The sequence below is a fragment of the Nansenia antarctica genome, assembly GCF_963989245.1.
Source record: "Nansenia antarctica genome assembly, chromosome: 16".
NCBI classification, from domain to species: Eukaryota; Metazoa; Chordata; class Actinopteri; order Argentiniformes; family Microstomatidae; genus Nansenia; species Nansenia antarctica.
The window spans coordinates 23704300-23721057 of NC_137686.1; the positions used below are offsets into that span (position 1 = coordinate 23704300).

General features: G+C 43.4%; 1 protein-coding gene across 1 annotated transcript in view; it reads left to right on the forward strand.

Annotated features, from left to right (window-relative positions):
- The first annotated feature begins 9739 nt into the window (after nucleotides 1-9739).
- The window catches only part of LOC308171572 (cadherin-2-like), a 68745-nt gene continuing 61726 nt past the window's right edge, over nucleotides 9740-16758 (forward strand). The window contains exons 1-2 of the mRNA XM_080546439.1: nucleotides 9740-9958; nucleotides 12564-12672. Of these exons, the coding sequence (XP_080402565.1) occupies nucleotides 9896-9958; nucleotides 12564-12672 (172 nt within the window). The 5' untranslated portion in view covers nucleotides 9740-9895. The remainder of the gene's footprint in view (nucleotides 9959-12563; nucleotides 12673-16758) is intronic.

The following is a 16758-nucleotide window of genomic DNA, read 5'->3' on the forward strand; positions in this document are numbered from 1 at the left end:
TTGAAATGTTTGCGCCAGGAGTGGCATAAATTCACCCAACAGCAATGTGAAAGACAGGGGGGAGAGCAAGCCAAGACGCATGAAAGCTGTGATTGAAAACCTGAGTCATTCCACCAAATATTGATTTCTGAACCTTTCCTAAACTAGTATTAGTATTGTGATGATTAAAAACGAATATGAAATTGTTTTCTTTGGATTATTCGAGGTCTGAAAACACGGCATGTTTTTTGTTACTTTGACCAGTTCTTGACCATTTTCTGTTGTTTTCAGTTGTCAATATTTTATTTGGAATTTGGGAGAAATGTTGTCAATAGTTTACAATAGGGTAAAACACAAATGAGTATACAAATGAGGATATGAAACACATGCCTATAAATAATAGTAAAACCAGAGAAACGGATCATTTTGCAGCGGTCTCTTATTATCACTTATTTCTTCCAAAGCAGCTGTATATATATATATATATATATATATATATATATATATATATATATATATAAGAGGGGGATAAGTGTTCAACACATCAAGAAATGTATTTGGCATTAACTCAATAAAACTACACAGCTAAAGAAATTGTAACACTCCAATCCATAAAAAAAGGTTATGTGCAGTAAAGGGGAATGACACAGGAGAAAAGTATTGAACACACTAAGTGAAGTTTATTTCCTACTCGGTGGAGAAGCCTTTGTTTCCAATGACAGCGTCGAGACGCTTCCTGTACGAAAGAAACAAATCTCTCACAGTGATCAGGTGATGGGATTTTGGCCAATTCTTCAACACAGACAAGTCTTTAAATCTCCCAAGATTCCTCAGGGCCTGTTGGTGAATCTTCAGTTCCTTCCACAAATGTTCTATTGGATTTAAGTCTGGCGATCGATTAGGCCAGTCCAACACCTTTATTTTCTTCCTCTTGAACCAATTAAGAGTCTCCTTTGCAGTATCTTTTTGGATCGTATTGTTTTCTTTGTGACAACTGTAACCACTGCTTCCAGGTCTGTCTGGAGGTCTTCTCGAGTGGTCCTAAACAGTATATATATATATATATATGTGGTTGGTAAGACAATTTTCCACAACTGGATGGACAATAAAGTTGTTTCCAATCAAATCAAATATATTGTGACTGTACATTGCTAACAACAATAGGGAAAAAGACGCAAATACTGTAGGACTAAAGCAATTGTGACAAGTGCTTCATGTACATACTAGCGGTGCTAATGACCATATGAAGAAGTCCAAATCGTACTCTGTTCCCCTTGGGATCAGAGCAGTCTTGTGTTCGCATTGAGGGCAAGTGTAAAAGCAGTGTGTCGGATGATCACCATGTGAGGCAGCCAAATGAGGGTAGGCCTCCGCTCCAAGCAACCTGCCACTAACATCTGCTGCCTTGGACAGAATACTCTATGCCTTTCTTCCTTTTGCCAGAGTTATCTGAAAGCAGTCTGCTTCTCTCCTTCCACTTTTAACCAAGTACAAACATGAGCATTCCGTAACGATTGCTGTCATAAATGAGATGGTTATTATTATGAGGAGAGAGGAGAAAAGAAATAACGTCTCCTGAAGATATCTTACCATGTTTGCTTTTGTTTGGAAATCATGTCATCATCTTGTTGTGTGTGATGGGAATCTGATTACTGTAGTAATTAGACGGACTAATCGCAAGCCAATGTAAAATGCCTTTGTGTGAATCTAAAGGTTGGAAATTCTATCCCTGGGTGCACTTCAGACAAGATCGCAGACAAAGAGCCACCATTCGCTATCCACACTGCGGATCATATGCAGATAATTACTGTTTTCGCTGGATCTGTTCTCAGCGAACCCATCATTCAAGTGGAAACGTGGATGCGTTCTTATTTAATAATAGAACAGCATATGGGGGGAAAAGGTCAGAAGAAAAGTCGTGACAGAGGAATGATCATTTAAGAGTGGTTGGTACGTCTGACCCTAACGCCCAAAATGTCAATATAGTATGTACATTAAATCAGCTGAAAGTCCATTGATGAAAACTAGGGACTAGTACTCAAATAAAACAATTTAAACAATTGTTAAAACACAAGGTCCACACTGGCAGATAAAGAAAAATAGGTGTTAGGTATTTAGTCATAAGTAGGTAAGTAGCAGTTGACATGGGGAGCAAGCAACTAAATGGCATATGTGTATGTACTTTCATGGAAATAATAAGCCAGATTGCCATTTAATATTGAACCCCATGTATTTTCTTTCTACTCTCATGAAAGCCTCTTCTGGTACAAAATATTGTGTTTTGTGAGCGTGGTGGTTCTCCTGTACATAGGTCCACTGACAGAGGTCGCCATTATGAATTATAGTAAAAGTAAATCTGAGCGTTAGCTAACGAATGGTGAAAATGTTCTGATTTGGCCCAAGGTTTACTAAGCTTGCAGGTAAGGTAAATAGAGGCATTTACTGGAATTGACCGCTGATTAGCTACCAGGCTGGCTTTCTTTTGCTTGCAATCATAACACTGACGCCTGTCTCCAAAAGTGACGTGTGTCGTGTTTTGTTTAGTTGCCGTTTGTGACGTATGGACCACCATAATTAAATCCATGTATCACACTGACTAATATACCTTATGGAACATCATCACACTAACAACCCATTCAACTCATCAATTGTTAAGTGTGAGTGTTGTATTGATTGTCGTTATCCTGCACTGATAAATGCTAATGCTAGGCTGCACGCATCCTGTGGAATACAGAAACACCCCAAAAAAGCCAACCATTCCTTTTTGAAGGAATCTTTAATCTCATTACCAATTAAACTCAACCATGTCACATATCCCCCGAGTGTCCTATTTTGTCCCCTAAACACTAAAGCACTCTGAGAACAGAACCTGGTGAGAGAGACAGGGACTCAGTCGGCCATCTTGGATCATCCCAGCTCAAACGCGCATGAATCCGTCGCAGGCCTCGGACAGGCTGATGGTCCAGTAAATCAGAGGGGCCATACTGTCAAGGGCCTGACAGCCTGTCTCCTCGCAGATCAATAGTGATAAGGGGGAAATGGATTTCCAGCCGTAAAGATCCGAGATAGAAGAGGATAGAGGAAAAGAAGTACTCAAGTTTCCCAGAGTGGGTCCATCAGCGAGCGTGCATATTGGAAAGGGAAGGATGAAAATATGACACACAGTAGAGCGATGATGATGACTCGGTCCACCTCATTTACAGTAGTGTGAGACCAGTTGAGGAGAACATCGGTGGGGAGCGGATAAACAGGAATGATGCATCACTATCAGAAAGGATGGCATTCCTATTGTATGCAAATGACTGGGGAGGGAGATGGATATTTCATTACAGCTTCAAGGACCTTTTCTTTTTAGACTGGGGGTTTAATCATTTATGCCCATTGGGGAGTGCAATGAGACGGATGCTGGAATAGTGGAAGGAATAGACTGATTGTTAGAGTCTATTGATTACATATGTGACTGATCACACAACCATGCATGGGAGTGTGTGTGTGTGTGTGTGTGTGTGTGTCTGTGTGTGGGCCGTGCGTGCGCACGTGCATGCACATATGCATGCATGCGCACGTGCATGCACATGCATACATGCATGTTGGTGATTGCATAATTAGCCTACTCACTGTATACTGTATGGTTTGGTAAAAAATCCACTTCATCAGCATCATGTCAAAAGGATTAGTATCCTTTCAACTTATTCTCAAACGATGGTGAAATATTAATGAGAGGTGTGAATATTGTAATAAGATCAGGAGGGTGTTTCAGTGAATTTACTAAGCGGCGCTGTTTGACCCGTGGAGATCACGCTGCTCTCACACTCAAAGCTCACAGAGCAATATCATAGCCATTTGTCATTTTCTCATTTAGCGCAGAAGGGGAGAGAAATAGAACCTTGTTCAAACCTTTTGCACTGCTCATGTCCTCTACAGGAGAGCACTGTGTCACCATCATCGGTCCACGTGAACACTATCAGACAGAAACATACAGATTGAATTCCTCTACGATAGATTGTTCATTCAACGAAATTGAGTTCAGTGGCGCAATTTCTTTCTTTCTTTCTTTTTTTTATGTCTTTTCAAAACCAATGTCATGAGAGTAGCATGGTAATAGCCTAATGCTGTAGGTGTATGTTGTATGTGCTTGACTGAGCAGCATCAAAGATGAGAACAAACAAGCAAACAAACAAACAAAGTCGATGACCAGTTTCTGCCAAAATACGCCATTAAAATCAATAGCCCCGGCTTTTTTATCTCGTCTCTGAATGGACAGGCACCACTCGCCTCTCTCTCTCCTTTTTGGGTCTCTCCTGAGTTCACCTCAGTCCTTAATCAGGCAATCAATCGCTATTACATCCCAGTGCCACACCGACACACACAGCCATCCAGATGTGGCCCGCAACTAAAACTACAAACCCTCAATTAGGGCCAACGCTCACTCGACCGATGCCTTCAAGCCCGTAGAGCACGAGAGAAAGAGAGAGAGAGAGAGTGAGAGAGAGAGAGAGAAGAGAGAGAGAGAGAGAGAGAGAGAGAGAGAGAAAGAGAGAGAGGAAGAGCCTGCAGAGTTACATATTCCCTTTGTTTTTCGACGGGGCCAGGGAGCTGGGCTGCTCCGCTGACACAACTCTTCACAAGGAATTGTGATGAACGCTCCCCGCCGAAATGAGATATGATGTACTGCCGAGAACAATATGGCCCGGCAGAAAGCTGTTTGCTGTCTCGCAAAGCAATTATCGGTTTAGCTCAGACAGCACTCAGGCCATCAAAACAAAATCAGGGCCACAGAATTCATTATGCTGTAATCATTCAAATATGTATGTGTGTGAGTGTGTGTGAGTGTTTGTGTGTGAGTGTGTGTGTGAGTGTTTGTGTGTGTGTGTGTGTGTGAGTGTTTGTGTGTGTGTGTGTGTGTGTGTGTGTGTGCGCGCGTGTGTCGGACTGAAACATACGTATATGACATTATGATCTGGCCAGAGATGGCATGTGGTCTAGACTACAGGAAAACATTTGGAAAGCCACAAAAAATGCCCGATCAGACAACGCAACAGCTCCATTTGGCTGTATTGTTCAAATGGCATAAAAAGGTTGAAAGAGCCGGTTTGGCACGAGAAGCAAATAATCACAGCATTTACTGTGGTCCTCTGAGAGGCTCCATTGAGCGCATAACAATGTGGTTTGATTGGAATTGATAGCGGCTTTGAAGGCTAGCACGCTCTCCTCCGCTGGCTAATTTGTTTCAGCGTGACCTTTGACACGTCTGGGAATGCCAATGGGTCTAACGAGGTAATTAGCCAATACTAGAGCGGCAGCCCGATCAAAAATCGGTGTCTATCAAAAAGGGGCTTGCCATTTCTGGACGAGTGAAGCCACATTAAGCCACAGAATGGATTGCTCCAATATCACTTTAGCTATACAGTAGCTGTTCCTGTTTTACATGGGTTGTCTTTGTCTGCTGTTTATTCACCAACCCCCCAACAACAACATGTCCTATAGAAATGATTGTGTAGGCATATATATATATATATATATATATATATATATATACTGTAGCGTCTGCGGGTAGACTATTACGTGTAATCCCTGTATCAACACAAAGTCAGCATGAAGAAGAGGTGCAGTCCGTGGGGGTGGGGGTGTGTGTGTGTGTGTGTTTGAAGGTGCTGCTGACCTCGGCCCTTTTCTCCCGGTGCAATCAAGGCCACAGCCGTGGTACCAGTGTGCGGCTGGTTGGGACACACTCCCCTGGTGGGACGCACTCCCCTGGACACTGGCACTTACGAGGGTCAACCGCAGTGTCAGCAGCGCGAGCCAATGCATCATCCAGCACAGCAGCAGCCTCACAACACAGCTGCCCTGAGAGTCGTGCTATTTACCTGTACTCAGTCAGACACTGACTGCAGACTACAAAAGTGCACCACTTACAACAGCACACAGCTGCATTTGAGTGTAGGCCTACACCGAACTCTGTGTATACAGGATATATTCATCTTTTTTTCTTCTTTTGATTGCAGAGCTGTTTTGATATGAAGTTATTTTCACAAAAGACAGACAAACAGCCCCAGAGAAATTATGCTGCACACGCAGTTCTTGTGGGCTCAAGATGGCTTTATGAAATATGAAATGTGATATCGCTTGATTGAATGCTCCCAGTCATAATTGGATTCCCCCTCGCTAAACCCTCCAGCCCCACCACCCCCCCCCCCCCTCCCCGATAGACGAACGCTGACGAAAGATAACCGCGACGGCGTTAATCAAAGAGTGAGAGCGGTTTGATCCCACTCTCAATTAGATTAGATTACATAAACCGAGCAATTTGTACCAAATGCAATATGAATTATCAACAGGTCATTCAACTTGATCTCTAACTCAATTTAGACAGTTAAAGCAAAACAATATGAAACATTTCCCAGTGAAATGTATTTCCTTGAGTACACATTTCAAATCATTCTTCCATTAAGTTGCCTCCAATCCTGTTTAGAACTTAATTATAATACATTGGATTGAATTGGTTAATCAGACATTGAATTAAATCGGTTACTCTGACAACTTTTCTTCAAACCAGTTGGAATTGGGACCTTACAGACGTAAAAGTAAAGTGGTGTTAACAATGGATTTATCTGCAAGTTTCATTTCAAAGTTATGATGTCATAGACTATGACAGGACTTAGGGGGGTGGGGGCCCCTGGGCTTGAGTCATTGTTCGGGCCCCTATGACTCATAGTCTATAGTCGACTATGCCAAGCCACCGTGATAACGACTAATTAACTTACCGGTGACTGAAGTGAGGTGAAATGTGAGCGTGTAGGACTTGTTAAAAGCAAATACGCAACCCACACACTCACAGAAGCATGCTTGACCCTGAGACATCGGTGACTGGCACCTGTTTGTTGCGGATTACTGATGAGTCTCTAGTGCAGTGGGCGAGCAGGCGAGCAGGGACTTTAGCAAGCAAAACTCTGTCATACTCTCTATACATATCACTTTTCTCTTCAGCCTCAGCACACCAAAGCGAATGATCTCTCCCCCGGCCAGCCAGACGAGGATGGGTTTCCCTCCCGCTGTCCCCCTCCTCTCAAGCTCAAGGTTTTCTTCCCTCTGGGGAGTTTTTCCCTGGCTTGCCTTTTAGGGTCTACGGGCCGGGCTATTGTTTATAGTGTTGATGGCTTGATGCCTCAGGCTCTTTGTGACAGAGCTGTCTTTGTAAAAAAAAAAAAGGGCTATGGAAAAGAATGTGACGTATTGATTGGTTGATAGATACAGGAAGCAGGAAGAACACCTCTTCAGATGGATGTGTCCACAAGGGAGGGAGAGCAGCAGCCTTGGGAACGACAGGCAACATATGCACAACCAAAAGGCTGGCCTGTGAAATGGTATCCCTTGGCCATATACAGTAAGTCCTTTCTGGCTTTTCTGACCTCCCCCTGGGTATCAGTATATGTATTGTATTCTCATCATCACCTCTTTCTTCTATCTCTTTTTTCATGTGTTGAATAAATACATAACAAATACCCACCCACACGTCTGCGCTCGCCCCCCAGCCCCTATGGACAGTCGAAAACCACAGTTGGGGGTGATTGAAGGTTGACTTTGAGTTTAACTTATGACAACCTGTATCTTACATAGGAGATATCTGGAGTGCCTGATGCCAGCGTGATGTTGGCTGTCTGTGTAGAACATGTCATTGCATGTTTTAAGAGAAGATGAAAATGCTGCTTTTGCTTGGGAATGCTTTGCCCTAAGTGAATATGAGTGGGATGCTTGTGAAACAGATCAGATGTACTGTTTTAAAGTTTGACCTGAGTTATTTCAGCTTTCCGCACGAATCTCTCAAGAACGGTTGACATCAGATACATTCCTTAAACATTAATAACATGAAAGAGAGAGAGAGAGCAAGAGAAAGAGGTACCGTGCATATCACATTTGATTAATTTGCATTGAATGTTATTTGCAAACCCATCAAAAACAATTAACCCTGCATCAATCAACAACGAATTGACACTCAATATCCTTTCATATAAGATGAAACATATCAAGTACCGTAAACTACTTTCTGTGATTCATACTAGTGATCAAAGCCTCTCTATTCCATAATCAATAATCAATACTCAATGAGACACACCTTTCATTGATCCCTATACCTGTCATCTTAATGGGCAGGTTAGGTTACAGGGCACTTAGAATCTTATGATGTCCGTTACATTTCACCTAGCAGAACTACTCTTTATATCGGCATTGTTTTTCAGTGTTAACAAACTCCTCAGAGTATGCAAACTTTCAGTACAACTAACCTCTTGCACTGAAAATAATACCCACTCATGACGATCTGGGTGTACGTCTCCTGACATATGATTAGCTTGTGGGTGCTCGTAATAACTTTCATAATAACGTTATTTCTACAGCACTTTCATACAGATTAGGCCGCTCAAAGTGTCTTGACAGTTCAGAAAGATTATTTCACACTAATGAATAGTTCAGCACAGCCATATCACAATAATACATACATAGAACAACTATAATAAAGAGAAAAACAACAAAATAATCAAGAACAGTGAAAAGAGTAGGAATACAAGAAGATAGTATAAAAGTATTAACACTCGTATGCCAGATTAAAAAGCTACTGTTTCAAAATGTCTACTGAGTCCACCTCTCTGATACCTTTTGGCAGGGAGTTCCACAATGTTGGCTTGTAATGGATGGTGGCAGCTTCCCCAATTTTCTTTTTTGGGAACCTTTGGTACGTTCAAAAGACCTGCCTCAGAGGACCCGGGGGCTCGTGAGGGGACATAAAACGCCAATTACTCAAAATGTATGGGGGTGTTAAACCATTAAGAGCCTTAAAAACAAGTACACATATGTTAAAAGGCATTAAAAGCATAGCCTACAGGTTGGTAGAAAAAGACAGATGTTCATGTTCCCCTTCCAATGTGTGGTACTCCATCGAATAAGTAGCAACAATTTACATTACACTCAATGGGTGATCACGTGTTGCAATTGAAGGCCAGCAATCTAGCGTTCTGGAGTCTACTATCTGATTCTTTCACAAAACCACGAGGTCAAAGTACCTGCCTTCCAGTGAGCAAACATACCGGTAGGCCTACTCACAGGAAAATACAGTATGCAAGCATCCTGAGACCAATTACCTGTGCATCTTTCCAAGTGTGTTCCTGTAGGAATCGTTGTGGAGGTTTAAAGCAGAGAATGTGTAGTAAGTATTTAAATAATTTCTCAGTGTGCAGTATTAAATCTGCCACATTCATTTCATTATTCATATTTCGAGAGACGAATGATGTCAGACTAAAACTAATTAATTTTCAATTTCTTAGGATTATTATTCCAGAGAACAAGAATGTCGAGTTGAAACTCAACTGTGTCATTCACTTGGATAAACCTCAAAAACACATCTTTCATCCGTAATGTAGGCTAAAAATAACCCAAGATTAAGGGAATGTCTTCCCATGGCATGCATGGGGGCATCTTCCAAGATGTTCTTCCAGTTCCAGTCTCTGAGAGGAGAGGAGAGAGCTTATTGAAAAATAAAGCAGAAGTAGCTTTTCAACACATTTTTATTGTTGTGGGTTAGGAGGAGGGAGGAGTTTCCAATATCAAGGTAGGAGGAGGAAACAGTCATGTCTAGCCAAATTTTTACAGTGAAATTGGCTATTTGACCAGTAGGGAGAGACAGTGAGATATACTGGTGTTTTATTTTTTGGTGTGTGTTGGGACTGCATGCATGGGAGGGGAGTAGCAGCTTCAGTACCAGGCAGAGAGAGGATAGGGGAGGCTGCTGCTTACATGCTGCTGCCACTGCTGCCCGCCTTTGTTGTAAAGGGAACGATTCACCACATCCAGACTGCAGCAGACATACGGATATTTATCACGGAGGATTCGAAGAGGGGAAATACACAATAAACCAGGCATATCCATGTACTTATACGAGGGCAGGAGGAGGGGACTGCTTCTGCTGGCGCTCTTGGCCGCTTTGCAGGTAATGTATCCTCTAAGAAACCGGGTTTTGAGGGGTTTGAGTTTCTCATTCTCAGGACAGTCCGAGTGCGTGTTTTACTGTGACGATGCTTGCTGGTCCGGTCGTCTGGTCTGTCCGTTATAGCGCAGCTCTCCGCGGAACAAATAAGGCTATGAGCAGTTTTTATTATCACGAATCCCATGTTAGTTGCCAGCCGTTTGTATGGGGCGCTGTGCGTCAAAATGTTTAGAAAATATGTTTACATTGTAGCACGGTTGTTGTTAAACCAAGGGGTTATTGTGTTACAATGATATTTACTTTTGTATGGGGGCTGGTGCGTCAACATGTTTAGAAAATATGTTTACATTGTAGCACAGTTGTTGTTAAACCAAGGGGTTATTGTGTTACAATGATATTTACTTGGTAGGCTATCGGTCATCACGAGAAGACAAAACATGCTCAATGTTGAACCACCAGTCGATTACAGTCAGTGCGCAATAAACAATGTTTCTGGTCGGAATTACTGTCCTGAACTTGTTGTATTGGTGTTAGTTGTATGTGTAATGTTTTGTTGGCTTACAGTGTTAAAAAAGCTTTTTCGTAAGGCTTACATGATATGGTTACTAAGTTGTGGTCAATATTGATGCATGCTACTTGAATAATCCCCCTCGGACCCCCGAGGTTACAAAAACCTACCATTCTTTATTTCTGACGGGGATAAAATGAGCCTGGGGGCAATTGCCTTTTTCCTGTCTTGTAAGTAAGGGCTATCAGTGAAAACAACCGCCACACAGGACCACTTTAATGTTGAATTGTTGTAGTGCAGAATACACAAACTCTGCAAAGGAACAATGTGGAGTTAATGTTTAATTTCCGAACCGTATAAATCAGATTGAGAACTGCCTACGTAGGCTAATGGTCTAGCAATCACCACTTAACTGCCCATTTTGATGAGTCTGTCTGTTCTTAAACTATGAGCTACTTTTTGCTTTTGGTCTATAGTTTTTTTTATTCTTAACACAATTTAATTAAAAACAATTTCCGTTATTTTTCTCTAAATAATTAAACTATTGTTTAAATGTAACATCTAAAGAAACTATAATTTAAAAGGACAGTATCATCAAAATAAGCCCACATGCATGGATTTTTTTTCTTCCGTTGAACTACTTTACTGTAAATTAGAGCAAGCAATGTGGTGAAGAATATCGTCGTGGTGGTGATCTGTCAGTTGATGATTTAGTGTGCGGGGGGAGAGGCAGCCCCCCTCCCCTCCCCCTCCACCCCCCCTCCCCTCCCCCAGCGTATTCCATTTAAATTCCGCTGATTAAGAATGGCAAGTGGCACGGATACCCACAGCCACAATGCTCTTTTTTCTCTGGAAACCTTCTCGTTTCACATTCTTTTGAGGGTGTCTCTCTCTCTCTAAAAGAAATAGGATTAAGTGTATTTTGGGGAGGTGGGGGTCATATGCTGATGCCCACCCCACCCGGAATGTCTCATCGGATTTGCACATGCTTGTACAGAATCAGTGGATCTATTGCCAACTCGGGACTTATTTTTCTTTTAGATTAGTTTTAAGTTATTGAATTGGTTTTGGGGATACGTGATAGGGACTAGGGAGGCTATTCACACCAGCTAAGATACATAGCCTATCCACACAACCTCAAAAGTAGTTTTTCTTACATCAAACCCATTACATGCTTGGTGACAATTATAAATAATATTCAAAACATATTGTTTTGTTTTTCTTGTCCCTCTTTGAGGAAATCACCACTATTAAGGCTTAATGACGTGTTTATGAACCCTTTAGGCCTTCATAGATGCTTCATAACCCATGCTCTAACAAACATGCTATAACAGGTCCTTAAATCTGACGTTTCACATAACATGTCATAACTCTGTTATACTATGATATTTTATTATACATTATTTGTGAAGCGTCGATATAGCCTAGGTCCTATAAAGGCTTTATGAAGGCTTCATGAACATTCTGCCGTTTTTTTCTTAGTAGCTAGATAAAAGAGAATGATGGATGATGTATTTGCAGATGATGCTTTATTGTGGTAGTTGGCAGATATATGACTTCTCTGAAACAAGTCAGACTGTTCTCATTAAATTACAGAAATTGAGAGACAGACAGAGAGAGAGAGAGAGAGAGAGAGAGAGAGAGAGAGAGAGATGATGATGTAGTGCCATGTTTGAGTAGAATGGTTCACACACACACACACACACACACACACACACACAGAGAGGCTCTCACCCATACAATATTGGCTTGTTAGTGGTAGTTTGGCTGTTCCTGCTCTTCAAAGTGCCCTGTTTATCCAGAGCAGTGTAGTTATCAGGGGGGCAGGCTGTGAGCCATGCCTAGAACTATAGCCTGGGCCTGGGCCCCTCTTCCAGACAAATGGAGCCTGTTCTTGCCTAGCCATGCTCCTTGGCTAATGCTTAACCCTTTTGGCCTCATTATCCTAATTGCAGTCTCCACTATAAAAACAACAGATGCTTTTGTACAACTGTGGGGACTTGTGAGCAGAACGTGAGCAAGAGTTTGGGAGGTAGTCAGAGAGGGGCATTTTGGAGGGTTGATTTATGCCTTCTCCCCCCCCCCCCCCCCTTCCTCCAGATCGCAGCAGAGGGCAGGGGCACCCCCCCTTGCCGGCCGGGCTTCTCCGAAGATGTGTACAACGCAGCGGTGCCAGAGAGTGCAGAGAAGGACCAGCCCCTTTTCAACGGTAAGAGTTTGAAAGATTCTTGAAAAAAACCCTGCTCTCTGCTGAATGTGTGTGTTGTGTTGTGTGTGTGTGTGTGTGTGTGTGTGTGTGTTTCATGCGTGCACATGTGCCACAAATGATGAGGAGTGGTGGAGGTTGAGAACCAACATCAACCATATTTAAACAATTAGCTTTGGTGTTCTGTGGGCTTAAAAACCCATGTTGTTTGGCTTGTAAGCCAATAAATTCTAAATCTGGATCAACTTATCCCTGCTTCTAATCATTTGCGTGCACAGTCTTTTTTTCTTTTCTTTTTTCGAAGAACAGAGAGCAATTCCTGTGTTTTTCATTTTGTGTTGCTGACTAGCCATTGCACAAACAATGGAACAATTTGTTCCTGGGAGAAGAGTTTTTGGGGGGCCAGATTTTCAAAGATTTTGAATCAAGTCTTTCCATGGGTCTGTTGTTGGGTACTTAATGGAATAGAAATGTGCCGTCATGGAATAGAAATGTGCATCTTTTGTGTCTTGTTTTTCTATGTTGTTTATCACACATATAAACAAGTACCTTGCTGAACAAACAAACAGCGCTTTTGTATAGTGTGCACCGTGCCCTTGTGAAAGGAATGTCTAGATTGTAAATGCAATTACTGTACATTGCATTTCCCCGGTACCATTAAGTGCAACATCATTATTTCTGCCAATGAACCTAAAACAAAGTAGCTCAGAAAGGAGGGTCGGCAAGCTTGCAAGTCCGCGGCAGACAAAAGGAAATTGAATAGCCAGTCGCCATGCTGTTTTATAATGCCAGCCCCTATCAATGGAGGACACCCAACATCTATCTCATCTGCTGCCTTTCAAAAATGTTATATATACACATATATATATATATATATATATATATATATATACTTAATATATATATACTTATACCCTAAGAAAAGTCAAGAACACAAAAAGTAATGTTTTTAAATGAATAAGAGCCATCGTGCAATTGGAATTATATTGGAAGGTCGATAAGATGGCCTCTTTGTTTTTCGATTAACCACCCACGCTACACATGCGGCAACACACACCCTGCAGTGATAGCCGTAGCCTCTGATAGCACCTCGAGAGACGCTGCTGCTGAGACCTACACAGACAACGCTAATAAAACTGGAATATATCACCTAGGTGCCGTTTAGAGAAGGGGTTGGGGCCTGGGCCTTGAGGTCATTGGGAGCAGAAAACATCCCCGTCGGCGTTGGATTTCACAGTGTGCCTAGAAGTCACAGTCAGTTGAGAGTGGAGTGAGTCAGAGAGGTGGAGGGAGGGAGGGGGAAGGGAGGGAGAACAAGAGAGGGAGGAGAGAGAAAGAGAGAGAGAGAGAGAGAGAGAGGGGGGGAGATAAAGAGAGTGAAAAAGGATTGGAAAGTGGTGGTGCTTTCACTGGTGCCTTACCTGCTGCCCAGCCTGCCGTTTGATCCAGGTGATGGATTCCCCTCCCTGTTGGCTTGTGGATGAGCCGTGACCAGGGGTAATCAAGTTCCCTTTTGTCTGCCCGCCCCCCCCCCATCTCTTACCTCCCCTACCTCTCCTCTTTTCTTTGCCCTCCCCTCCACTTCCTCCCCCCCCACCAGTGGCTCTCCTCCTTCATTCCCTCTATGGAAGAAAGGGGGCTTCCTTGACAGACAGAGAGAGAGAGAGAGAGAGAGAGAGAGAGAGAGAGAGAGAGAGAGAGAGGGGGGGGGGGCACTCACTCCGGTGTATCATTGTAATGCGCAGAGGCTCAGCACAGCACAACACAGCACAGCGGCGGTGTGGGATGATGCTAATGAAAAGTCCCATTGGCTAATGAAAGGCTCCTGTGGCCTGTTTTGAAAGACAAAGCTCCCACGGTGTGTGTGGCGTGAAGGAGTAGTGAAGTAAAGTCCCCCCCCTTCTGTTTTTTTTTAAATTCTACTTTCCCCATGCTGGTTTCGGAATATTGTTGTGCACCAGGGGTAGGGGGGTTTTCAGGGAGGGGGGCGAGGATTGGCTCATCCTAGCCACATGAGGTACAGTGGCTAATGCCACCGTGTTTTCTTCTGTCTTTCTTCTGAGAACGCCTGCCTCCATGCATTTCATTACGTTTCTTAATTGCACCCCAAGGCCTCTAAATGAACGGGGAATTGAGTGAATCTTGTAGCAGTCGCTTTTTCCTTCAACAAACCTGAGTGTTCATGCTCACTGTAACAGAAAATCCTTCCTCGTTATGTCAGAAATAATCTCGCAACCTCATTGTAATATGCATGAACCTGTCCTCATTTAAAAAGCTATTAGCGAGCAAGTTATACTAGGCACACTACACTCTCTGTAGAGCAGTTTGAGTTTGAACCCAAAAAAAAAAAAACTGTTATGGAATATGGCTGTAATCCTATCAGGCTACAGTGTGCTTGGTAATGGTCATTTGACACCGTTCCTGGTGCGGTTGACCCCACAGAGAGAGTAGAAGATGGGGGGATGGGGATGTACAACGTTTCAGCCTACCTGATTGACGGTTCATCTCCGTAATTGATTAGCAGAATACACAAAGGGAGAGTAACTGGGAGAACAACAGATGCATTCAAATGCAAACGTGGAAACAGGGAATACATAACAAAAGTCTATGTTTGTTGGCCTCAGATTTAGGCGAAAGATTAAGCATTCTAGCATAACAATGCCTCCGTAGTTAACAGAAGTAATTGTTTATTTGGAAAAAGAAGGAAAAAAAACGGAGGAATGATTTGTCCTGGTGATGCGTATCCGTGGATGAACTGTCGGTCGGCCCCGGCGAATTCCCCATCGATCCACCAAGGGAATCGTTCAGATGGACGTCGGCAAAGTCGGTTAGTGGAGGGGAAAGTGAGGAAGGACAATTATTTATCTATGAGGCCTCCTCTCCAATGATGTGGAAATGGGGGTGGGGGGGGCTTTAGGTCTTTGTTAGTAAATGCAAAGCCACATCAGGCTTTAGGAGCTTTCCCCACTGTCTGCCCTTAAGGCCACCCCACCCCCTCCCCCGCTACTCCCATGACCTTGTCTTAAAGCTGGGAATGTTTGTTCAAGAGGGCTAAACCCAGAGGAGAGAGAAACGACCAAACATGGGCCTGCTACTTCCTGCCACTCACCAGGACTTATCAGCGACGTCACGGCGGACCGGTGTTGTGCAGCCATAGCAGGAGGAGTGTAATCACTCGTGTCGTATTTGTTCTGTTTTACTTGTGTGTGTGCCCGTTTCCCGGGTTAGACAAAAAAAATGAGTCATCTGGAGAAAAGAGGTCAACCGGTGGGCTTTTGCTTGGTTGTGTGAGTCTTGGGTCTAATGGAATACAGGCTTTTGTGGGGCTGACACGCGGATTGTTCCAGGCCTTTTTCAGACAAGGCTTTTTTAAGCTCGGGTTGTCTGTGTAGAGTAAAGCGTATCAGTGGGGTTGGAGGAACATTATACAGCAAGAGGCTTCTCTCTCAAAAAGTGGGTTAATGAAAAGAGCCCAAAAGCTTAATTGAACTTAAAACGCTCTCAGCCAGCCACTCTGCTACCTCACACAACGCCCCCCCCCCACTTCCCCGCGCGCATGTATCCTACTTTCATCTCCCAACCCCCCGTACCCCCCCACCCTCCCAACCCCGCCTGCATCCGCCGTCCTTGTTTTTCAGATGTTTTTTTTTCTGCCAATTAAGCGTGCTTGTGATGAACGGCGTTTATGGTCCTCTCCTCCTCCCCAACCTTGGTTCAAGTGCTTTTCACGGCGGAGCCCCGACCGTGTCCACTGAGCCGAACGCTCCGAGGCGGGGGGGGGGAGGGTTCAAACCCGGAGCCGGGGAGACACAGTTGACCGATTTCACAATGTGGTTTAAACAAGCAGTGTCAACATTAGCTATGAGAAGAGTGAGTGACTCATTCAGTTCTAGGGCTCTGCTCTCCTCGTCTCTCTCACTTTGTCTTAATGAAACGATGTAGACGACACGTCCAAAAGACCTCTCGGGGGCGTTCTAAATCACGACGCGTTTTCATTCCGTTGTCGTTTAGGTGTAATTATACCGTTGGATGTGTCGGCGGGTTTTGATGATGACCCAAAACTCTTAAACCAACAAAGATTTGGCCCCC